The sequence below is a fragment of the Phyllobates terribilis genome, unplaced genomic scaffold (assembly GCF_046119375.1).
Source record: "Phyllobates terribilis strain yellow unplaced genomic scaffold, ASM4611937v1 Scaffold_2__4_contigs__length_985480577, whole genome shotgun sequence".
In the NCBI taxonomy this organism is placed as follows: domain Eukaryota; kingdom Metazoa; phylum Chordata; class Amphibia; order Anura; family Dendrobatidae; genus Phyllobates; species Phyllobates terribilis.
In genome coordinates, this window is record NW_027362762.1 from 814,973,754 (window position 1) to 814,999,736 (window position 25,983).

General features: G+C 43.0%; 1 protein-coding gene across 3 annotated transcripts in view; it reads right to left on the minus strand.

Moving 5' to 3' along the window:
• The window catches only part of SMTNL2 (smoothelin like 2), a 125,622-nt gene extending 99,878 nt beyond the window's left edge, over positions 1 to 25,744 (minus strand). The window contains exons 1-2 of one of the 3 annotated variants that reach the window (XM_073667640.1): positions 25,419 to 25,741; positions 24,090 to 25,386 (exon numbers count right to left, since the gene is read on the minus strand). In XM_073667640.1, coding sequence (XP_073523741.1) covers positions 24,090 to 24,434 — 345 coding nt within the window. In that variant the 5' untranslated portion in view covers positions 24,435 to 25,386; positions 25,419 to 25,741. Of the gene's footprint in view, positions 1 to 24,089 lie in introns of all 3 variants that reach the window. The other 2 variants (XM_073667649.1, XM_073667637.1) reach the window with 2 other exon arrangements.
• Positions 25,745 to 25,983: the final 239 nt, after the last annotated feature.

Below are 25,983 nucleotides of genomic sequence, written 5' to 3' on the forward strand. Positions count from 1 at the left end.
ACTGCAGAAACTTTATTCTCAACTGAGAAAAACTGATACCAAACTGATGACTCTCTGCTGAACTCTGTCCATTTTTCTCATGCATGCAAATAAATGGACGTCTGAATGAGCCCTTACATTTGGAAATATTCCCTCTACAACCATGACCCATCAGAAGAATAAAGCTTCTGCTACTGTGCTGTAAACATTGGACTTGTCATACAAGCTGCATACAGCATGGTCCTAGGGTGCAGTACGGGGGTATTTCAAGAAAGACATTATTACAGTAGCTCACACATCATGGTTTTTTTTGGCGTCAATTTTCTGCAGCAAAACCTGATCTTCAAGGGCATTTTATTCAGGATTTTTCTTGCAGGTTTGGTGAATTTTTTTCACTGTCCACTCGTTTTTCTTTACTTCGCTGCTTTTTTCTTGCCATAATACAAATTCTAACAGTCTATTCAGTAGGACTATCAGCTGTGTATCCACCTGACTTCTGCACAACACAACTGATGGTCCCAACCCCATTTATAAGGCAAGAAATCCCACTTATTAAACCTGACAGGGCACACCTGTGAAGTGAAAACCATTTCCGGTGACTACCTATTGAAGCTCAGCAAGAGAATGCCAAGAGTGTGCAAAGCAGTCATCAAAGCAAAAGGTGGCTACTTTGAAGAACCTAGAATATAAGACATATTTTCAGTTGTTTTACACTTTTTTGTTAAGTATATAATTCCACATGTGTTAATTCATAGTTTTGATGCCTTCAGTGTGAATGTACAATTTTCAAAGTCATGAAAATACAGAAAAATCTTTAAATGAGGTGTGTCCAAACTTTTGATCTGTACTGTATACCAGGATAGAGGGGCCAGCAGAATCTAGTTACGCCACTGGATCTAAAAGTCCTCCAAGAGAGACTTCTCCCAATGATCCAGGAGTACTTTGGTGATGATAATGCTTTTTTCAGCCCGATCGAGACCATTTCACAAGGAGAAAGGTATAACTAAATTGGTCAGTGGACAGAACATTGAAATTTTGGGTTTATGGCCAAGAAACTCCCCCAATCCCAGTCCCAAACAACCTGTGGTCAATCCTTAAAATGCGGGTGAACAAAAACACAGAAATTATGAACTCCAAGCACTGAATTGAACTCTCCAACGCCACCTACTGGAAACAGCAATCCTACAAGTCACAATCGACCCTTTAACAAGTATTGCAATATAACTTAGGATAAAAGCCAAATCAGGATCTCAATTTGCAGACAGTGTTTTGGGCTGTTGGCCCTTGTTAGTGCAAAGTATGAGAAAGGATTTGGCTAGGTGAGAGGCTCTGGACTGTGGTCTAAGGGGTAACGTTTCTCCTTGTGGAGAGTGACATACCGCCTCTGGCACGTCAAGGTAAGGAGGCTTTTTCGCCGTGCAATGCTCCTCTGGGAAATTTAATATGCAAATTGCCTCTTCAGAGAAAAAGAGGACTTGAACTCTATAGCGCCATCTATTGGAAGCAGCATTATATGAAATGCTGATAATTATACTTCAGTAACCATAGAAACATATGACTAAAAGATCTAAAAACAATGAGGCTGCAAACTTTGTGAAAATCATTAAAGTATGTCAGTTACAAAACTTTTGGCCACAAATGTACAATTAAAAGGACTGAATGTAAATTGGCACCATCTTTTGAAGCACAACATGTTCCCAGACCTAAAGTAGTACCGGTAGTTCTAGTACTGGGCATTAAAACTAGTTTTTACCTGTTGGTTAAACAAACTTTATGCACAACATTACGCTTTCCCCTGAAAACACCACAAAATAATAAAACTACTACAAACCAATCTACAAAGATATTCGGGTTTATCAGGGCATGACAAACACCACAACCTTTGCACTAACATGCCTCAATAAAGAAGCTGGTTACCTTCTATTATTTATAAACTCAAGACTAATGTTGCTAGACCACATTATTACTTTAAGGGGTTACTGAGATAATGGAGACACCTGAATCCTTGAAGGGTGGACAACAGCACTCTTCCTCTAATGATTGCCGCATTTCTCCTTAAAGGGGTCATCATAAAATCACCTACTAATTAAACAGGTTTTTATGAATATTTTTTATTTTGCCAATGTTTTTTTCCCCTTACCGCAAACTTTGTTTCAAGGGATTCTCTCACCAGCTTCCTAATCCGAGAGCAGCGGTTTTATTTCCAGTGATGTTTTACTTCCTGGACTGTTTAGAGTAGTCTGCATAAAATCACTGTTTTATCAGCAGGAGATTATCACTAGAGGACTACTTAGCCTGCTGCCATGTAATCCAACCACACCCCCACCAGTGATTGGCAGCTTTCTGCCTATGCACATTGTACACAGAAAGCTGCCAATCAGTGGTGTGGGCATGGTTAAACAACTCAGTATTCAGAGAACTGCTAGATCTGCAGCAGAGAAAACAGTTTTTAATCAAAACTGCAGCACCCAGTAAAGTAAGTGATACATTGCTGGAATCAGACGCAGAAATGGCCAGAGTTTTTAAAAAGCTCCAAAATATGCTAGGCATCTGTCATTTTTGGGCTCCAAACAGACTTCCTTGTTTAGTTTGTGGCGTGTTCCAAGAAATAGTCACCAGAAGAATGGTCAGGTCACTTCAGCTTTGCGTCTTTGGAACCTGTAGTGGTTAGAAGACCATCAAAAGACTGTACATACAAACAGCACGTTGTTTTGACAAACATGCATATGCTCAACCTTTTGAGCATTTTTAGGGGCAGGTTTCAGACTGTACCTGCCTGAAAAGACTGTGTGCACAGACCCCAAGACCCACCACAGGGTCTCAGTAACACACTCAGAAGAGACACACACAAAATGTTTATGAGATTCACAGCCAACAAGTAAATCAACGTTTCTATGATTCAATGACCTTCAGGCGCAGTTCCTAGACCATATAGCAGCTGCAAAGTGTAAAATGGCGGTCAATTTATAAGTATCCAAACATGGCCCTATGACAAGCCCTATTGCCTGTAATGGTATAATTGTGGGCAGCACCTAAGCAGGTCCAAAAGGTTTTTGCCCCTTATGGCAAGACCAGTACTATAAATGATGCCCGATAATTGAAAGCTCTATGACAAATTAGATTTGGCCGCAGAAGCTTCATGAGACAGTCACATTTTTAATATATGACAGGAGCCATCACTTTATGGTTAAGTTTTAAACGCCAGGCTCTGATAAAAAAAAAAATTATATTTGAGTTGTACATCTAAGGGAAATGAAATGTAACATTTCCCTCGTCTAATGTCCTATGAATTAATCAGCTTACATACATGTGCTCAAAAGCTCTGGAAATAGAGATGAGGCAACTGAACAGACCAATATAACATGAACAGATATAGTAAGAAATGGAGCAAAAAAAAGAAACATAGCTATTACAATTATTAATATAAGCCAAAACAGAAAAAAAAAAAAAAGAACACGAACACGGGGGAACCTCCCAAACTAAACGGAGAGCTGTCTGTTGTATTTTTGGGATTAGAATAGTTCTATAAATAATAACATTTACATGATTCTCAAGAGCTTTGCAAGAATTGTCTTCTACAAAACATGACTAATACATTCTACTTAAACTGCAACACCAAGATAGAAAAGTCAGACATATGGGAATCACAAGATCGATAGACCTCTAATATGCAAATTATGGAAAAAAACGAACAAAAATTTCAAAACATCTAGATTTATTCATCATCAAGCGCCACGCACAGAAATACATGCACGACATCAATGACGTTCTAAATTGTTGTCTGAGGAATATTCTGCCATGCTGAAAGCACTTGGGCAAATCATTAAGATCCACTGCTGGCAGCTCCCTTTGCAGTTGCAGACCACAGACGTCCCAGATTTGCTGAATGGGAGACAAGTCCAGAACACCACAAACCATTCTAGAGCATTTAGGCCATGCAGGCACCTCACAGTAGCACCAGCAACATGTACCCTGGTATTGTTCTGTTGAAGAAAAAAGGTCCTGGGACACTTTGGAGAAATAAAGTACCACTGGTTCCACAACCAAATCAATGTAACATTGAATTGTTTAGAGTACCTGGAATGAAGACTACAGGGCTTTGGCTACCGTACATTACACACCATAACCATGCGAGTAGAACTGGTGTGACATTCCCTGGGTTAGGCTCTTCATGGTGTTACCCATGTGATCTCCACATGGAGACCGGAAGCTGGAATGACGCAATGGACATATATCGTCTTCAGCAATGCGTTCTGCTTTGTCTTCGATGTAATTGTAGCACCCTGAGGGCTCGGTTGCTACAGGGGTATTGCACCTCAACCCAGAGGTGTGGTATTCCACTCCCGGGTAAGGATAGAGTGTGGGACTGAGCTCAGTAGGCTGCATGCACTACATTCACCCCATTTCCGGGGGACAGATCAATGGTACTCCCACTAGGTGAATGTGCAGGTACGACAGTGTCTGTCCCTGGCTGGAGTGGGGAGGGGGGTGGAACATCCCAGTAGTGTAGGGACAGATAGGGGAGGGCTTCTGGACATAGAGGTAGGAGCCCATTGGGTGCTAGTCACCTGGGCTCACACATAGAGGGAGTATATATGGTGGGCACCATCTTGAGACAGGGTGAGTCTGTTCAGAGAGAGAGTTCAGAGAGGAGCTCAGCCAAGAGGGCTGACCGGGAGCTGTGGCTCCGGCTGGGCCCAGCTCCAGAGCCAGGCTTCAGGAAGAAGGAGACAGAAGGGCCCAGAGGCACAAGAAGAGAGGGAGCCCTGAGAACCGAAGAGTGACCAAAGAGGGTGAAGGGTTGGCACAGTGAGGTACCGGATCCCAAGCTGGCAGAGGCGAATAATCCTTAACCAGGAACCGGAGGTCGCAGCCAAGCTTTGGTACGACCCCCCACCACATCCATCAGAAAGGCAGACCACGCATAGGGTCAGGGAAGCCGGGAAAGGTTTCACCATCAAGAGGCCCGAGGGAGCCGGACAAAGGTGGATCCCTGGTGGGGACGGCCGGTAGAAAGGCAGAGAGGGGAGCTCTGGACCACGCTCTAGAGATACCTGGGGGTTGGCCGAGTCCTTGACCTGGTGGATGCAGCACGGCTCGGGTGGTCACTGCTGGCCGAAGTGACCGGAACAACAAAAGTGAGTAAAGCTTGGAAACCGCACTTCACGTCTCTGTGTTGATTACCGCACCGGCACCATCAGTCCTGGGACACCCACATCATCATTTCCCACAAACACTGCCCTGAGGCCATACCCCTCCCGTTGGGGGTTATACCAACAAAGCTGCACTGATATACCACCAGCCTCAGCGGACTGTTCTGCAGCGGCGGCTTCAGAGTCGCGATCAACGGGTGGCGTAGTCAATCAATTTAACATCTACTGCCATAGACTGCCACTTAGTTTGACACCCTGGGCACGGACCGGGTCACCGCCACAAAGACTACTACCCCTATCCAGATCCGGCTCCGGGTATCCCCTGAATATGGCCCAGGGGGCGCGTCATAATCATAGCCGGAGATTGGTGTGGCGAGTATGTGATCAATACCATGGAGAGGCCTTCATAAGGAAATGTCAAACCGGTCCTACTCCTGGTATTATGGGGAGAGTGGTCGCATAATGCATGATAGCCGGACCCCTCTAGTCTTCATTCCAGGTACACTAGCAGTTTGACATTACAATGTTGTTTAGGCAGTGTAACCAGTGGTATTGTCACTTACCAGATTCCCAGGACATGGTTTCCAACATGAGAACACCAAGCCACATGTTGCTCATGCTACTGTGAGCAGTCTATGTGGCCTAAACGTGCTACCATGAACCGCAGCATCTTTGAACTTGTCGCTAGTTGAGCACAGCAGTTACATTATTGGTCGGCAATTGCAAAGGGGGCAGCCAGTGGCAGAACAGGTCTGTTGGAAGTTTATCTCTGGGACAACAAAAGGATTGTCAGACACACCAGATCTTTAACTCCCCGACAATCATTTGTCAGGAACCCCAGACACAAAGTGTAAGCCGAATAATTCAATATTGGCGGACTCGGGCGACGTTAGTCTAAGGTGTATGTCGGGCATTAATGTGCACAAAGAAATAGCAAGTAAATTGAACTGATTGGGGGAGTCATGATGTTGAGTTGATGGCAAACAATGTTAGAGTCCCGAGTCAGAACTCTTAAAAGTCTAGATTCGTTGTTTGCGAAGGCAACCGTCCAAAAGCACAAAATCCATGCAAACTTTGTGCCACTCGAAAAACAAAAAGTTGTATCCAGCCTAGACAAAACATTTCTTAACTTGAGTTTGATATAATGTATCAGCATAGTAAAAGTTATCAGCCCAGAATTTAGGTGTTTATTAAAAGGCATGGTGTCTCAAAAGTAGTAAGAAGCCAAACAGAATACATTTTTTTTTTAGTGGCATTTTGGAACAAGTACAGAACTGCTGCTGCAATATTCAATATTCGGTCCTTACATAAGACAGCATACTAGGCTGACCAATGAGCTTTAAAACCACTTAAAAGGGATTGTCAAGAGTTTAAAGAAAACCTTCCAGTGGATTTATTATTTTCATTTATAACCTGAATATTTCATCCAATTGCTGATGTTTCACGGTTTCTCCAACAGTTTTCCTTTTTGTATCTGTGCCCCTCTGTTGCAAAGCTATGACACCTGATAAGAGTGGAAATATTCCTTTCAAACAACTGGGTGTATATTACAGAACTTCTCTGTGGGAATTTGCATTTTCTCCTTTTTGATAGAGGTGGTGAGGTATACGCCCAGTTGGTACATCTTTATTATCAGGGGCATATCTTTGGAACAGAGGGGCACAGAAGAAGAAAATAAAATTCGAGAGTTCCTCTTTTAATCAATTAATTTACTCATCCGGCAAACCTTGTTTACTCTCCTGGAACACCATGTAGCAACTGCAGCCAATCACTGACCTCAGTAATGTTTGGTCAGGTCAGGTCATCTTGGGACCGTAGACTTGGTGGTGCATTATTTGAAGAGTTTAGAAACTTTCAGCTGCTTTCCTCTAGAGCAATATTCCATCTATATAAATATAACAAATAGCTAATTATCTTATTTTGTAATAAACTTTAACTCCCAATTTTGGGACCCGTCATTTGCCATAAACATGTATTTTTTTTTTTTTTTTTTAAAAACTGGTCTAAATGCTGGGCTTTTTCTGGTTCTGTTCCTGAGACTGCTTCTCCTATCACTTATATAAATCTGGTCTTTTTAGTCAACTGGCCATGATCCGTAAGAAGACTGCCACAAAGCAGAGCTGAGGATCACGTCGCCTTAGCTAACCAGACTAGATTCACATGCAGGAAAGAGGCGGCTAAAGGACTGTATGATATGACCCCCAATCAGTAAATAGCCTGTTCACACTGTCAGATCAAAGTAAACGATTCGCAGTGAGCACGGTGCAAAAGATCATTTCACCCAACGAACGAGCGTTTTGCTTGTTCATCAGGTGATCAGAAGACTATTTATAAGGCAAAATAATTGAAAAACTAGAGTTTTTAAGAACACTCGTTCATGATTATATTTCAGTGTAAATGCAGTTTAAAAGGGACTCCATCTGCACAGAACTTGGTAAACTCTTAGTGTGGCCAAACATTTAAAGGGAACCTGTCACGTCAAAAAATGCCATTAACCTACAGATACCGAGTTAATCTGCAGGGTAATAGCGTTCTTGCCCTGCTCGGCGCCTGCACTTAGAGCCCCGCTGTCGGGAGGTAATTAACTTTCATTCAACGCTCAGTTATAGGGGTGGCACTGGTGTGGGTAAAGCCACCACTCCGTATAGGGAGCGGCGTCTGTAACTGCACCCCCGGCACTGACTGACAGCCGACCCCAATGCAGAGCGAGTGTCAGTCAGATTCCCTTTAAAGAGCACCTGCCCACCTACTTTTTTTCCAACACTCAGAAGACATACCGGTAGGGAATGTAGATTATTAGCCCAATTTGGGACGGTGATAAAAAGGTCTGTAAGGTGCAGGGAAATAGACAGGAGCTATATAAAAGCATAATAAAAAGTTACAAGGATAATACACTTTCTTCCCTACAAGTAAGGGTTAACACAATGTAATTGGCAATTTGGCAGATCTATTATGGTAATATTAAAAACAAGGTTAAAGATTCACTCTTTGTTCAGATCACATTTATGGCCAGTGAGGTGTATAGACACGTCCATGTAAATGTCATTGTGGTCTCTAACTATGTACACTGAATGTATATCAACAGTGATGTGAACCCTTAATATTTTACAATTTAGGCTTTCGGTCTGTTGTACGTGTAGCATGTCTCTATGGGTACTTACATTACCCTATACTGTCCCCATGTTCCACAGGTGCAGGCTAGTCTGTGACCATAGCCTTGGCGGGTACATTATATGAATAGTAGGTGTGCACCGGTAGTTTAGAAACTTTGTACTCTTTATATTTTATAATGAAATATTTTTCTAATTTATTTTTTTCAAAGAAATATGAGCAGATTTATTACAGATTAGATTACTAATGTATAAAAGAAAATGACTAATGAATACGTTGTCCCTGATAATATTTCACAACTATTTTGAGTATATTGACCGATCAAGTTCATTTAAGGCTTTTTCCTACTTAGTCATAGTTCAATTTTACGTCTAAAAGTTGGGCAAGAACTGAAGCAGAACAGCATGTCCAATGGGAATTAGGTGACACTGGAGGGGGAGCTGCTATCAGCTTACTTTTGATAGCAAGACATTTAAATTTAGCCAGAGCTCTCCAGCTCTGACGGATTCTGTGCATACATTCCCATGATCTCCATACATTACACAGCAGGTGGCTGTATTATTGCGGGGAGAACCGTCATAGTGACACAACCATTGACTGATCCACCTGTTTTACCACGATAAATCAGACAGACATTCTGCAGTGCTGAAAGGGAGGAAGAGGATGGAAAACATTACCAAGCTATTTCAGCTGCACTACATGGAGCACAGCAGGTGACTTTCAGGATGTGGTGAAACATAGTTCTTTATGGCAATGTCATGATGGCGGCACAAACTGATCATCACAACAGGAGCCGAGAGGGAATCACTACAACATATATGTACTATGATACTTCCAGGGGGAGTATAGCATAATAACATACATACATTATGGTTCTTAATTCCCAAGTCTTCTAGATAACTCATATATACACTGGGATGTTTGGCGAGTGTGGGAGCAATTTTGCAAGAAAAATTATTCCAGTCATCGGAAAATAAAAATTCAGACTACTCCGAAAATTAGACTAGTCCCAATGCAATTATAGTTAGTAGACTGCAAGGCCGCAAGGGCAGGGGCAGGGCCCGCTTGCCTCTGTACCAGTCTGTCATTGGTAGTTTATTCACCGGAATTCACATTTGTATTTTGGAAGTAAGTTTGTAACCCATTCTCACATACAACAGCATGGAATCATTGGTGCTCTAAAAATAAATAATAATAAATCAATAGTTTACTCTGCAATTAGAATTGATCGATTTGTACCAACAGGCTAATTGTTTTCTAAATTTTGTATAGTGAAATGAACAAATATTAGCAAAGTCAACACATGAAATAATGTAACACAGGCTATTAAGAAGATAAGCGGTTTCCAACAGGTTATGATGAAGAATTTATAAAATTAGAGCAGATTCTGTGAACCAAACTATGTACATTGTGAAAAGAAAGTATTCTGAACCCAAATAAAACAACCAAGCAATGTATACTCAAAAGCTTGGTAACCATAGGGTTTTTTAGTGATTTTACAGCAGTTTTTATGCACTTCTTAAATGCAAGGGGCGGAGGGACTTTTTATAAATGACGAGTTTTACCATGAATTGTCATAATTATGTTTTTATCCGGAAAAAATTCAAAATTACAATAAAACCACACAAAAAAAAGAAACAGAATGGAAACCCAGCCTTAAGGCTTATGATGTTTTGGCGTTGAACACTCAGTAACATTTAGCAACGTTATTATATTAGGACAAAAAATGTAAGAACATCAATATTTATATCAAGTAATAAGGTCTCCAAAAATAGAATAATCCCTAGAAAGACCGAATAGACACAACAAACCCCAGCACTGCTGAGCAGAGACATTGGGATTACCTGGAACGCACAGGACATGCTGAGGATAAGGCTTCTGCGTAGGCTCTCTGCGGGACAGTCTGACACAATGACTGGGCAAGGGGCTACTTAAAGTGGTCAGCTATTTTTAACAATGGCATGAAAGGGGGAGGAAGGAAGGAATTCTACACCAAATGTCCAGCAGTGAAAGACACAAGTAGGGGAGCTCTAGATATAGCCACTTGATTACGTGAAATTGCCTAGCAATGCTATATTCTCTGAAGAGATTCATTTACAAAACATTTTCTTGACAGTTTTTATATCTCAATAATTTTTTTTGTACTTTGCTTTTATTATACATAACGGCTGACTCCTTTTTAATGGGACAAGACTAATATTTAATTCTCACAGTTTTGTAAGTACCATTCTGCACTATTTCATAAAGTTACATCCTGGGCTCATTTTTTCCTGACCCTTCTTTTTCGTGGGAAAATTTGAAAAAGGAAAAAAGTAGCAAAGATTTCACAACATATAGCAATGATTTAGAACTAGATTTCCGCTCAGATTCATCAACTTAGGCTGCATTCACACATCTGACCGATTCACCCAATCGGACTGATTTTATAGTGCGGATTCATTAAGACTGGCATAGGGCATGGAGTACGATACGTCGAATTCATTAAGAGGCGCACGCCACTTATCGAGTTTGGCGAATCTTCTCCGTGACGTATGTCTCGCCAGAAACGCTACCCCAGTCACAGACTGAAGGATCATTTTGGGAGTAAGAAACTTTAAAACACTGATAAATTCCACAGGAGGGCGTAGCCATGCCAGGGCTCATCCCCCTGCGCTGCTTCAAACTTGCACAAAAGTTTTGCAACCTTTCAAAGTGTTTTAAGCACTTTGATGAATTGCTCCCTTTGTATGCCAAATATTGTGGTGCAAATTTAGTGTCATTTTACATTAAAAGTTGTAAAACACGTTGAAGACAAAAATGAAGGGAATTTTTGATTTTGTGCAAAACTCACAAATCATCTGTAACATTTTGAAAAATTTGGCACAAAGAAGTCAATTAACGTAACAAAAAAAGTGACCTTAAAAAAAAAACAAAAGAAAAAAACAAACAAATAATCACTTATCCAACTGTGAAATCTGTATGACTCAGAACAAGTCCTGTTCCGATCAGTCATCTGTAAAACACGGATACAAATGGGAAGGTTTCTTTCAATCCGTTCCTTTCAGATGGTAAAATTCACACGGATGTGGGAACGTAGCCTTACAGGAAAGTGGCACCAATATACATTTAGGGCTATTATAGTGGAAATGTCCAACAAGTTCATCGACGTACACTGCATTGAGTGAGGCTGCGCCCATCTAGTCGGATTGGGGATAAGAGTTTGCATATCACCTACTTTCGAACATGACAGCAGGTACCGAAGCAGACATCGGAGAAGCCTCACTGCGTGCGATGTGAAGATTCACAAGTCTGCAGTCACTTAAAGTGACTGTGGACTTGTCAGTTTAGACAGAACAACCTTTATAAAGAAGTATTCCAGTAACAGAAAAATTATTACCTGTCCATCAGATAGCGGATAACTTCTAAATCAGTGGGGGGTCTCATGGGTCGGAGCAGGACAGAATACTTTTGTCACCCATTTTACAACGGTGCGGCATGATAGGTCTTGTTACTGGAAAATCTCTTTAAATATGCTCTACAAGATTATATCATATCACTACTGTAAAAGGAAAATCTAAAATGAAAACATTCTGAATATATAAACACAGCATACATTTTTTTTTTTAGAACGGAGATAGATCCATATATACTTAACACTCAACACCCCCCCTCCACACCCCCAACAGACCTATTCATTCAAGTCAATGGCTGCTCACTCCCAGATCCCGCAAGCTCGCTGCTTCGGGGTAACCCTTGACTCTGATCTCTCCTTCAAACCACATATCCAAGTCCTTTCCACTTCAAAAATATCTCCCGTACACTCTTTAATAAAGAATCTGCAAAAACCCTAGTGCATGCCCTCATAATCTACCACCTCAACTACTGCAACCTCCTGCTCTGTGGCCTCCCCTCTAACACTCTCGCACCCCTCCAATCATAAACTTTGCTGCCCGACTAATCCACCTGTCCCCACCTCTATTCCCCCAGCCTCTCCCCTCTGTCAATCCCTCCACATTGCCCAGAGACTCCTGTTCAAAACCCTAAGCATGAGTTACAAAGCCATCCACAACCTGTGTCGCCCATACATCTGTGACCTAGTCTCCTGGTACTTACCTGCACGCAGCCTCCGATCCTCACAAGATCTCCCTCTCTGCTCCCCTCTTATCTCCTATTCCCACAATCGCATACAAGATTACTCCCATGCACCCCCCCTACACCAAGATATCAGACTTTCGCCTACCGTGGAAATCTTCAAAAGGAAACTGAAGACCTATCTCTTTCGACAAGTGTACAACCTGCATGACCACCTCTACCCTCACCCATCCCTTGTAGACTGTGAGCCCTCGCGGGCAGGGTCCTCTCTCCTCCTGCACCAGTCGCTGACTTGCATTGTTCAAGATTATTGTAATTGTTTTTTATTATGTATACCCCTTTTCACATATAAAGAGCCATGGAATAAATGATGATGCGATACGGATACTGCTACTACTGCTACCACTACCACTGGTAAATTTCTGCAAAGCTCCTGAATTTTTATGTAGTGTGAGAATAAGACTTAAGGCAGGTGTAGAGGGCCGTAGATTCTCACATCCGAGAGAATTGGGTTGATTATGCAAATGACGCTGATCAAACTCTGATCAGAGTGTGATCATAGTGCAATCCAATGCTCTCAGATCAGAAGATGGAGAAAAAAAAAAAAGTCTCCATCTTCTCCCATTCTATCAATGCGTAGATATCGGACAGCACTCAGATGTCATTCGAGGTTTTCCACGCATGCACTCATTGATTTGTTTGGCTGAGGACTATCCAAATATCGGATCAAACTTTGGTATGCTGTAATTTTTCTTTGGGACAGTCTAGGTCTAAGGAAGAAAAGAAAAACACACATGCACAGCCCCATAGAACAACATTGATCAGAATGTGATCCGATGTTTTGTTAGATCGCACTCGAACCAAAAATACGTACATCTGCACGAGCCCGAAGGCGAAGTTTCCATGATGAATTTTCAGTGAGTTTCTGATGTTACGCATTTTCGCTGAGTAAAAAAACGCAGCATCTTACAGATCCATTAAAGTGGATGGGATTTATAGAAGTCTCATGCCCACTGTACTTTTTTTTTTTTTTTATTATTATTTTGTTTCAAGTCTGCAGGTCAATTTCTCTTGCAGGTACGCCGAGTTTTAGGCGCGGATTTTTCCTCGTAAAATTGCTTTAGATGTGGAAAATCTACAGGTAATATACACATGCATACTTTTAGTGCATTCTGTTACGCAAATGCACTAAACACATGACTGTACCAATAAAGTTGTTAAAGTAAAACCAAATTCCAGGAAGTATAAAAAAACAAAGCAGCTTTATTTAAAGAATGACATACCCAACAGAGACAAAAACTGCAGCGTCAAAATGCAATAAAAACGCATAAGAAAATTAGCTGAAGAGGCCTTTTCTTCTAATTAGACTTCCATAAAGTTATTTATCTATGCACATATATATTCAGTTGTAAATGGTACAAGGTATGTCCTGAGACTGAAGTGTCCTTGCTGGGCTGAGTTCCAAATAATCAGAAACACTGACTTGAATCTCTTAGAGAATACCGATCTCTTTAATGCAGGGCTTCTCTAAGTTCTTAGAAATAAAGCCTCACGTGGCCTAGCCCAAGATGCTGTGTCCTTGGTTGTCCTCAAAGTGTCGGCTCATGTCAAGCCGAACAACGCGTCCCAGAGTCACCAAAAACAGATCAGAGTCGCACCACTCTATCCAGACCTTTTTCCAACGATTCGTAGCTTCACTCTCTTTGAGCTCCCTTAGCAACAGTCACCAACAGCCAAACACCTGCGCTGAAACTCCAGCCTCTCCACTGCCCTCTACTGGCCAGATCATATATTACATCACAAATCTGCAACAATACAGTAAACTGTGATTAACCCTTACAGGGAGGTGCCTGAGCAACTTTAGTGTTTAGTTAGTCTTGCACTTGCTACTTAGTTGTTAGGTACCAGAACCCATCCTACCTGTACCTGAACCCCTCTTGTCTAAGTCTGTCCTGTCTGAACCTGCACCAGTATCCTTTCTGCCAGTGTTCCTGTCCCGCAAGACACTCCAACTCCGTACCTGCATTTCTGACCCTTGGGGTCAGCTGCTGCAGTACTGGGGACAGACCTGGAGTGGTACCTGGTGGCTACCTGCAGCTCAAGCCTAACCTCATCATCAGAGGCTCTAGTGAAGACCAGGTAATCACCTAGTTATGTCCCTCCAGGGTAAGGGCTGGCACATAGGGCAGTGGGTCCACAACCCACCAGCACGACAGGAAAAGAAGCAAGAAGACTGGACAAGGGACCAAAGCACCACTACATTGGAGTCGGGAAAGCCACTTTCACACAAACAGGGGGTGGAGAACCCCTTTAAAAAGGGGTATTCCCATCTCCAAGATCCTGTCCCAATATGTAGTAGGTGTAATAATAATAATAATAATAATAATAACAAATACAATTAGAAACGTAGCATAATTCTTCTGATTAGCTATGTTGCTTACCCCATGTGCAAGGCATTGCAGTAGCCAAGATATCCATGGTTACGTTCACTCAAACAGTGAGTTAGTTGTTAGTGGTCGTAACAATGGATATCAAAGCTACAGCAATGGCCTGCACATGGGGTAAAAAGTAGAAAAATCAGAAGAACAATACATTTCTAATTTGAGGAATTTGCTAATATTATTACTACCATTACACTTTCTACATATTGGGATACAGTCATGGAGATTGGAATACCCCTTAAATCCAGGGCTGTGGAGTCAGTATAAAATGGACCAACTCCAACTCCTAAAATATATAATAAATTGGGTACAGTAGTTCAATAGTTTGTGGGGAATATTTTTTCACAAGAATTTGGGAAAGTTATGAAATGTCCTATAAATGTCTGTCCTATTCCTGATCTAAGGGTCTAGACTTTTAGCTGAGATGAATCTGTGCTACAGTAAATTTATCACTTAAACATGAGCCATGTATGCATAGGCGGATTACAATGAGGTCAATCCGGGCTACCGCCCGGGGCCTGGGACTGCCATGGGGCCCGGGGCCTGTGGCCGGATTGACCTCATTGTAATTAGTGATGGGTAGCTCCTGAACGAGCCGGCTCTAAGAGCCGGCTCTTTATAGTGAATCATATGAGTCGGCTCCTGGCAGGGAGCCAATTGAAATTTAAACGGCTCTTTGCCAGTTCACGTTCCACAGTCAGTCCCCTCTGGCCCCGCCCCGCCCTCGCCTCTGGCCCCGCCCCGCCCCTCCCTCCCCTCTGGCCCCGCCCCTCCCGGCAGTAGTCACTCTGATCTTATCCAGGAGACTGAGAATGCATGCTCCTCCTGCTGCCGCACATAGCACTGACTCACAGCCCCGCCCCCCTCCAATCTGTGACAAGCAAGTAGCAGTCAGGCACTTTATTAAAGGAACACTGACATCTGGATTTAGCCTGATTATAGTTATTTACCGCCAGCTTGTAAATCCTCGCTGAGCGAGGGAGAAACAGCGGATGTAAATGTGCGTCCCTTGTTCTCTCTCATTCACTTGAATGGAAGAGAACAAATGATCCAGCGATGCATATGGGCAGATAAGGATCTCCTCTGCAAACATACCATCGCTGGATTGAGCATCACTGGATCGCAGGCTCGGGTGCTGCATGGTCCATGCGGTCAGTCAGCGAGCGCTGGCCGACAACATGGTCGCATCCTGTGTGTCTTTTGCTGAATAGGGCTCCGGCACAGGACAACTTCCATGGAAACCCATGTAAACAGTTACATAGGTTTTTATGGAATACCAGCAGGATTGAAGCAGAATTTTTAAAATAAGTATATGGAGAATATACCCATTTTAAAAAGTTCTCTTCAATTAATGGCACTAATGCCCATGTGATCCAACCCCTTTAATGACATTATATTAGTGATGGCAAAAGACATTGGTCCTTGATGGGACACCAAAAAAACAGTCTTTTCCAAAACAGATAATAACAGAAGAAATAAACTGAATCAGTCCATCCAAGCTATGGCACTTAGTTTATCTATCCAATGGGCCCTAAAGACAATTTTAGGCTGCCTTCACACTTTGTGGATTTGCAGCGGAGTTTCCATGCAGATCATCAGCGTGGAAATTCCATGGCATTTACAGAAGCCAACAGTGGCAATGGTTTTTATCCAAAACACATTCTCACTTCGTGGAAAAATTCAGAATCTGACATGAGGTGTGAAATTGGCTTCAGCAGCAGCATGTCAGTATGTGCAGAATATCCGATATGCGAAATTCATTGCAGTCAATGGACGGGTGAATTCCGCAGCAAATTCCTTATCTAAATCCGCCTGGATGCAGATGCGACATTTGACACTGCAGTTTTTCTGCAGACTGTTTGCAGCAGACAGCCCACAGCGAACTCGCCAAGTGTGAAGGTAGCTTTAAAATGTGGCACTGATAATTAGTATCTTGCATGTTCATTTTGTGTTTGTTAAAGTTTTTACAGCAAATAATATAAAATCTGGTTATTCTGGAAACTATTCTGTTTTATGTCATAAATTGGCACATGTGTAGATTTTTACTAAAAGGTATACAATCATGGGTTAAAACATACCAGAATTTGGCTTCAAATTTAAAGCCAAAGGTAATAGGAAATGAAGAGCCATTTTCGGAGCCAAAAGAGCCGGCTCTTTTTGGTGAGCCGATCCAAAAGAGCCGGCTCACCAAAAAAATCGCATTTTACCCATCACTAATTGTAATGTGTGACAGGAGGGCCCGGGAGTCGGAAGATGGAATCTGCTCTGCTGTGTCCAGCGGCGCTGCGAGGATGACTCACCAGCTGCTGACTGTGTAAGTGCAGGAGAGGAGGCTCTGCCCACCTGCTCCGGCCTCCAGCAGAGCACAGAGCCAGCTTACAGCATGGCCACTGCTCTCCCTGCCCCCTACCCGGGTCTGAATGTTACCTCTCCGCTCTCCCCCTCCTACCCTGCAATTACACCAGAGCTCTGCAGTCGGGCCCCAAGAGGAGGGGAGGCTGCCCCACAGAGAAGATGGAAGAACCTGCATCATGTACAGAAAGGGTAAGGCCATGTGCAGTGTGTGTGTGTTATATACATATATATATATATATGTATATATGTGTGTGTGTATGTATCTATATCTATGTATTTGTGGACCATCAGAGGGGCTCACTCGCTGTCGTGGCCCCGGCTGCTTCCTCTGTGCAGGACCGCTGGCCATGTCAGGTGAAGTGCCGGCAATCAAGCAGCGCCAGAGGTCCTACACAGATGCTGTAGAAGCAGCCCAGGCCCCAACGGCGAGTGGGCCCCTCTGATGGTCCAGGGCCATGTCTGTGACATGCCGGCGGCCCTGCACTGAGACATGCCTGAGGAGCTGCTGGACAGGACAGTTTTATGTGTTTATAAGATATGTACGTGTGCATGTGTCTGTGCGCATATCTGCATATCGTGCATCACAGCTAGAAGACACGGCCCTGTGCGCGGCAGTGTCTGCTAGCATGACGTCATGCAGTGTTCCCTGCACTACTTCTTACCACCATAGAGGAGCTGGACGACTGGAGCCGAGCAGGGGGACGGTGAGTGATGTGTCAGTGTGTGCAGATATCATTGTGTGATATGTCTGTTTATATGTATTTTTGTGTTTCAAATGTGTTTATGGCTATGTGCCCAAGATGCAGAAATGCTGCATATTTTTCCGCTTCTCCCTGGCAGGAAAAACGCATGCGGATTTTACATGCGTTTTTCCCGCCAGGTAGAAGCGTTTGTCAAGCGTTTTTGCATGCATTTCCGCATGCGGGTTATCAAGCGCTTTTCCAGGCGATTTTAGCATCACTTGGAAAAGTGCTTGACAACTTGTTCACACTATATAAATCCATGCAGCCGGCATATATAGTGTGACCAAGTAATAGTTAAAAAAAAGAATAAGAATGGTAAAAAATAAAGATTATACTTGCCTTCCGATGGCCCCCGGTCTCCTCAGCGATGCGTCCGGTGTGTTGGGCGGCTCACGGTGGTGTGAAAGGACCTTTCATGACGTCATTTAGTCATGTGACAGGTCACGCGACAGCCGGTCAGCTGTCGTGTGACCTGTCACATGACTAAATGACGTCATGGCAGGTCCTTTCACACCACCGCGACGCATACAACAGACCGGACGTATCGCTGAGGAGACCGGGGGCCATCGGAAGGTGAGTATAATCTTTATTTTTTTTTATTTTAAATTCTTTTTTTTACAGGTACTATGGTACCCGGGTCTGGATGAGAGCCTCCTCTTCTCAAAACCCGGGTACCATCCGGACATTGAATCGCTTAATATCCGCATGTGCACATGTAGTCATGCGGATATTAAGCAATTCAATGCAAGCCAATGGCGGCAATTACGCTGCGTGTCCGCAAAATTAATGGACATGCTGCTTTTTTTTCCGCAATGATAATCCGCATTGGAAATTTCCGCAGCATATGCACAGCACATGCGGGTTATCATTGGGAACCATGGGGCACGTATTACCAAGCGTTTTTTCAGCGTTTTCGCTGCGGAAATTCCGTGGCAAAAACGCTTGTAAAACGCACAGTGGGCACGCAGCCCATGCGTGTATGTATTTGTCTTTGTATATGTCTGTATATATTTGTTTGTGTGTGTGCGGCCCCTGGCTGTATCTGGGGGGGGGGGGCGCCGTGCGGCCTCCAGCTGTATCTGGGGGGGCGCCGTGCGGCCTCCTGCTGTGTATAGGAGGATTATGTGAAAGCTCATATTATACAGTATGAGACCCTACATACATAGGGGGATGTCAGCATACTTAATTGTGCTCAATATTAAGTCATACAATTAATATAAAAAGTTAATTATAATTAATATATTAATATTGTGCAGAATTAATTTCACATGAACTATCACATGATCTATCAAAGGGGGATCATGTGACAAGTCATGTTGCTACTCTTAATCCACCCCTGCATATATGAGGGAGTCGGAGTCATGGAAATTGAGGAGTTGGAGGTTTGGCTTACCAACTCCACAACCCTACTTAAATCTTCTGTCATCTATATATTAAGATGTTAATGTCTAAATCTAGAGCTGTAATTATTTTTCCAAAAATCGCAGCAAAACACTGCAACAAAACAGCAACATATGGACTCTTCCTTACAACGCAAAAATAAAATAGATAGAAGGTTCCAGGTTTTGCTATAAATCCGTATGTAGGAGAAAACTATTTAAGACTGGACTTAAAACTCACTTCCAAGTTTTATAATGCACACATCAGGATAGAGGAGTATAAAAGACTCTTCAGCCCCTTCCCCCTCAATCCTGGCGAGGACGTGCATGTTATTTGGCGGTAACGTTTTACAAGGCTGTGGTGACCGGTCAGCTTACTGTGTAATATCCTCTACTCTCCCATAGAGCACCTGGGACATATCAAGCCTGATGCATCACATGAAATTCCTAATTGGAAATAGTGTCAGATTTTCCAGACTACATCTGCGAACTCTCTTGGTTCCTCTCTTGCTACATAACATACGAGTGTCTGATACAGATGAGAACACAACCTGAGGCCACTTTTACATGAAAATATTTTTCATCTGCATATTTTACTTTAGTATGCAAGGGCAAAATACATGCACATAAAAAAAAAGCACAGAACCTGCGCTGTATTTATCCATTTTGTGGATTGAAATTGCCATTAAAAGGGTAAAAATAATAAACTGAGGTGAGAGGTGCAGCCAAACATTGGGCCCAGCTGATGTAGACAGCACAAGCCGCTGCAGCCTGTCAAAGAGCGGAGTGCGAGTAACACCTGAATTGATTACATTAAAGGGAAACTGTCACTTCATTCATGCTGTCCAAACCAGGGGCAGCATTAATCAGAGCCTGGCAGTGTGATTGCAGCCAGGTATATTTCGCCCTGAAAAGCTCCAGCGTTTCAGAGAGAATATAGGTTGAGAATCTAGCCTCATCTCTGCCGATGGCCCCGGCCTCCTCCAGATGATGGACAGGTCTCTCCCATGTGTGTATGTAGGAAGAGACCTGTCAATCACCTGGACCTGGGAGTGGAGGAGCCAGCAGAGAGAGGCACCGGATAAGTCTTGTCGGATCTACCACGAACTATGTTTTTTCTCTGACAAGCCAGAAAATTTCAGAGAGAGAAATACCTGGCTGCAATGGTGCAGCCGGGCTCTGATTCATCCTGCCTGTGGTTTGGGCAGCATGAAGCTGATGAGGAGAGAAAAGTTATTTCCTTAATTTCCTCTTTATAGCCTTGGAAAATGTTTTCCATAAGGATGCATCTGTATATGATCAGCGTGTCATCCTTACTGCAGATGTATAATTGGATATGTTTTCTTATATAATGCTACTTTTCTCCACGCAGACGAATGTATAAATCGGACATGTGCTGTCTGATTTTTGAGCAGATCGCACACTACCCCGTGTTATTCAATAGGGCTTTTCAGATGAACGATTATTCTTCTCGGTCCCACAGTCCGTGAGAGAAAAACATAAAATCGCAGCATGCATTACTTTCTAGCATATATCGAATTAGACTCTCCCATTCAATTCTATGGGTGCATTAAACAAAAAAAAAAAATAAAAATCTGGAGTGGCATCTGATTTTTATGGGAATATTTCTATTATATACCTAGGACACTTTATGTGCTAATGTAGAGGTATAAAAACAGATCACACAGATAAAAAAAAGGGTCACACTAAGGGCACATGGATGAACATCGTGAAACGCAGATGATTTTTTTATACACTCGTCTGCAACTGACCTTATGCAAAGTATAAACATTTTTCCATTTAGTTGCAGTAATTCTTTAGGTGGCATAACAAGTAACAAAACACAGGGAGCGTAGTGCAAGGTGAAGTAGAGAACTATACTTAAAGTGACTGTCAGCACAGAACGACTGTTCAAACACAGTACAGGCACTTGTGTTCTTCATGGCGGGGCCAATCATTTACATACACCTTCCTACCTGCTTGTTATTCTTAGCTGCACTGCTAATGCAGATCATGTGTACTGTGCTTTTAAAGGGACTGTCAGTGAGTCCCTTTAACAAAATGCATACTTGCCTAAAAAGGTTAGATTTTGTGGGGACAATCCCACTAACAAACTGCAATAGTGCAGTTTTCAAAAAAGTGGCCATTCCCTAACATTTTTGAACACATTGCCAGGTTAAGGATGAGAACTTTAAAAAACTTTTAATGAATTTCTGAACTAATTGCTTATCTCTGCTTATACGCGCACATAGGCAGAGACTTGTCAGTCACTGTCGGTGGGCAGGGAGAAGCTGCAGTGTACCCTCCTGTACGACTAGTCACCCCCCACGGCTCGGTCCCCATCAGCTATTAAAAGTATATGCTTCTCTGAAATGCTGCAGTGTTTCAGAGACAAACATACATTGCTGTGATCATACAGACAGGGGCTGATGTATGCTGCCTACGGTTTGGGCAGCATTATCAGCGGACAGGTTCCCATTAAAATGCTGCAGATGTGGCCATGTGATACCTGTCAGTCAATTATGCAAAAAACCCAAACAGAAGTTAGGGACACTGTTCAGAGTGTGCAGTAGTATCATTTGGTAACTGAGAAAATCCTTTTAAAATTGATGTTTTGGCACATTTTATTTTTACCAATATAATTTGATAAGAGACCCTTGCCCTCAATTTTCACGTAGAAAATTGTGAGCCAATAAGTTTCTACATAGCTACAAATAATTATAGTGTGAAGTCCTACTTTAAAAGTGATCGCCTAGATATTGAAAAATATAATAAAAAAAATGAATAGAGCAAATGTAAAGTGTTTTCCCTCTCTGAACTTGCACCTATACACAAGTCCCAATGCAGACATCTGTTCTGAAACAGTTTTTTCATGGATAGATCACATACCCAATATATAGTCTATGGGGCATGTTCACAAATAAAAATGATCTAGTTACAAATTAATATTGCGTATACAAGTCAACGCAGCCATGAAAAAAAAGTGGACAGCAGATGGATGCCATCTGTGTGCTGTACCATTGTAAAAAGAAGAGGTTTGCAGTTTTTTTTTTTGCATATGAGAAAATCACTGATGTTAAAAACGGATACTTGGGCTCAACACCAATGAAAATCTTATCCAAAACAGAGATAACAATAGTGTGAATGAGGACTAACCCAGTAGGTCGCTCCTCACAGCCTATAAAACAGTAGCTACTGTCCTGATACAGCCCTACTTCTGACTATAGCATGTATTGCGTTTCCTGCAGCGAGACTGAGCACATGACAATAATCACACACAATTTTACTGTTAATTTCTGCAGTTTGACTGGTTTTATGAGAGTCACCTGTGCTTGCCTCAAAACCACAGAAATTAGTTGCATAACCACTAAGCCACAATACACCCTAGGCTGGCCACATTAGAAAGCTGCCAGGCAAACACTCATTCAGCTAACCGTTCTCTCCTGACCCTCCATACACATGAACCCTCTACAAGTAAAACTGTCTTGTGAGAAACTGCTTAAGCATATGTATGTTCACACTGTGGTTTTTTTAGTCCACAAAGTTTGCTTGAAAAGCATTTTAATGTAGATTTTAAAGAGGATCAGCTTCAAAATGTGCACCAAAAACCTTTGTGAACATATCCATAGACCTCTTAGGCTGTTATTATATCTTCATTGCATTTTTTATGTCACCCTAATCAGGTGTACGAGGGTCTATGGATGCATTCACGTGTGCCAGGAAAGCTCCTGTCATACCAGAAATGGACACCAAAGACGCAATATGGAGCAAAGCCTCGGGCTAAGTTTCACCAACATTTCTTTCTACACTTGTTCTCTCTTTTTGGCAAATCATGTTTTAAATAAAACTCCTTTGGTTTTGGAAACGTCCTTTTGGCCAAATTACGTAGCTTTGATAAAACTTAAAATTGATAAAGTCAGCTGCCGATTACATGCGTTTTTATATGTGAATTTTCTGCATCTTATTTAAGTCCAGAGAGAAAATCCTCAAATAAAAATGCACATTTACAGCAAGAGCCTGTGCACACATTACAGATTTGTCACAAAACCTGAAGGATTTCCTGATGGCAACAAAGTGAATGAAGTCTCATGCACACTTTACTTATTTGTGACTTGCAGTTTTGCTGCAGATTTCACTTGTACTATTGAGTGGAGAAATATTGGCACCAAAAACGCATGTATTGAACATGTGAACATACCCCAAGAGAAATGGACATGCCGCAGATTTCAAAGACGCACTATAGGTCAATTTCTTTCTTCAGTGTTAGAAGAAAAAAATTAGTACAGCGGGTATGAGATTTACACAAATGGAGCTACAGTTCACACGCTGCGTTTTTGTTCCTTTTTTATTCCACCAGGTTTTTAAACCTTTTACAGTACAAGAGAAGTGAATGAGATTTCTGAAGGCTCATGCTGATTATTTTTTCCAAGTCTGCACAATGTCAATTCTTTAATTTTTTTTTTTTTTGCAATGTTTTTCACCCATTTTACAAAAAGGGAAAAATGTGCACGTAATAACACATCACAACTGTAGTTTACTCAGAGTTTTTCCTGCCAACACTAATTTTTTGGTGCAGGAAAATCTACTCAATCACATAGTAAGGGTGGTCCACACCGTACTGATTTGCAGCGGATTTTCCGCCATGGTATGATCTCACAGCCCCAGCAATGAAGAAATTATATTAGGAAATCTCATCCACACATAGGGGAAAACCTGCAGAGAAATCCGACCTGTGCGGAGGGTTTGTGATAATGCAGCAGTCACTATAGTGCAGAGATCGTACAAAACGTGTATTAGAAAGTGACAGAAGAGCTGCACTGAGCAGCAGCAGTGAGGAGCCAGATGCACCGGACTGACCTGAGCCTTGGCGGACACTGACAGCAGCGCATGGCTGGAGAACCTGGTCTGCGCCTCCACACTCAGCCCCGCTGCCCGGCTCAGTGCTTCCACCTGGCGGCTGAGTTTCTCCACCTGCTCCCGGAGACGCCGGTTCTCGCACTGCAGGTCGGTGACAGATCGGGAGAGCGGAGCGGCCAGCCGCAGCACGTCCTCCAGCTGCCTCTCCACCCCGCGCCGGAACTCCTCCATCTCTGCCTGCAGCCCCTGGACTACTCCGTGCAGCGGGCACACGTTGTCTTCGTCCGGCATATTCCTGCAGCTCACCGCCGGCCACACCGACACCTCCAGTCCCTGGTGATCCATAGAGCGGGGAGCAGACGTGCAGTCACTTATCTACCTCCGCGGCGCCGAGCACATCACACGCTCAGGTCCTGCACTGATGACTGACACCTTGTGCTGCGGCCGCCACTTCCTCCGGAGTGCAGAGAGGTGAAGTGTGCGGAGGTCACCGCGGTGGTGGGCACCTGTCACTGGGCGTGAAGGCAGGAGCTCAGGTGCTGCAGCTGCAGGGCGGGAAACCCCGTGTACCTGACGGTATGCAGCGCTCACTGCAGTGCTACACTGCTCCTGTATATTACTACTGACCAATGCTCATGTATATTGCTCCTCCACTGCTCCTGTATACTGGTACTGTCTACCCTATATCACTGAACACTGCCCCTATATACTGGCACTACTCTGTATCACTGCCCCTATATACTGGCACTACTCTTTATCACTGCCCCTATATACTGGCACTACTCAGTATCACTGCCCATATATACTGTCACTACTCTTTACAACTGCCCCTATATACTGGCATTACTCTGTATCACTGCCCCTATATACTGGCACTACTCTGTATCACTGCCCCTATTCTTTAGCACTACCCCTATATACTGGCACTACACTATATCACTGCCCCTATATACTGGCACTGCACTGTATCACTGCCCCTATATACTGGCACTGCACTGTATCACTGCCCCTATATAATGGCACTATTCTTTATCACTGCCCCTATATACTGGCACTACTCTTTAGCAGTTCCCCTATATACTGTCACTACTCTGTATCACTGCCCCTATATACTGTCACTACTCTTTATCACTGCCCCTATATACTGTCACTACTCTTTATCACTGCCCCTATATACTGGCACTACTCAGTATCATTGCCCATATATACTGTCACTACTCTTTACAACTGCCCCTATATACTGGCACTACTCTGTATCACTGCCCCTATATACTGGCACTACTCTGTATCACTGCCCCTATATACTGGCACTACTCTGTATCACTGCACCTATATACTGGCACTACTCTGTATCACTGCCCCTCTTTAGCACTACCCCTATATACTGGCACTACACTATATCACTGTCCCCATATACTGGCACTGCACTGTATCACTGCCCCTATATACTGGCACTATTCTTTAGCACTATCCCTATATACTGTCACTACACTATATCACTGTCTCCATATACTGGCACTATTCTTTAGCACTGCCCCTATATACTGCTCCTCCACACTGAGATGTAGGACTCTGAAGGAGATGCTCAGTCAGGGGAGGGACGGAGGAGGAGGAGGGGGAGTCTGGCTCTCCTGTGTTACTGAGCTGTGCCAAAATAAACAGCCCCTTATCTATCTCCAGAGGAGGACAGGAGGAGGGGTGAGGTGACAGCGATGAGCGCAGAGGCTGCAGTGGGGCTGACCGGGACAGATAATAAGAGCTCCTCTATCTCATTGTCATGGGGACATAAATATTGAGGAATATACAGACTAGATCTGCAGTTATGGCTGTGGCTAATGGACAATACGATAGTGTATATATACCGTCTTATACAGCTGAACGTCTGAACCATTCA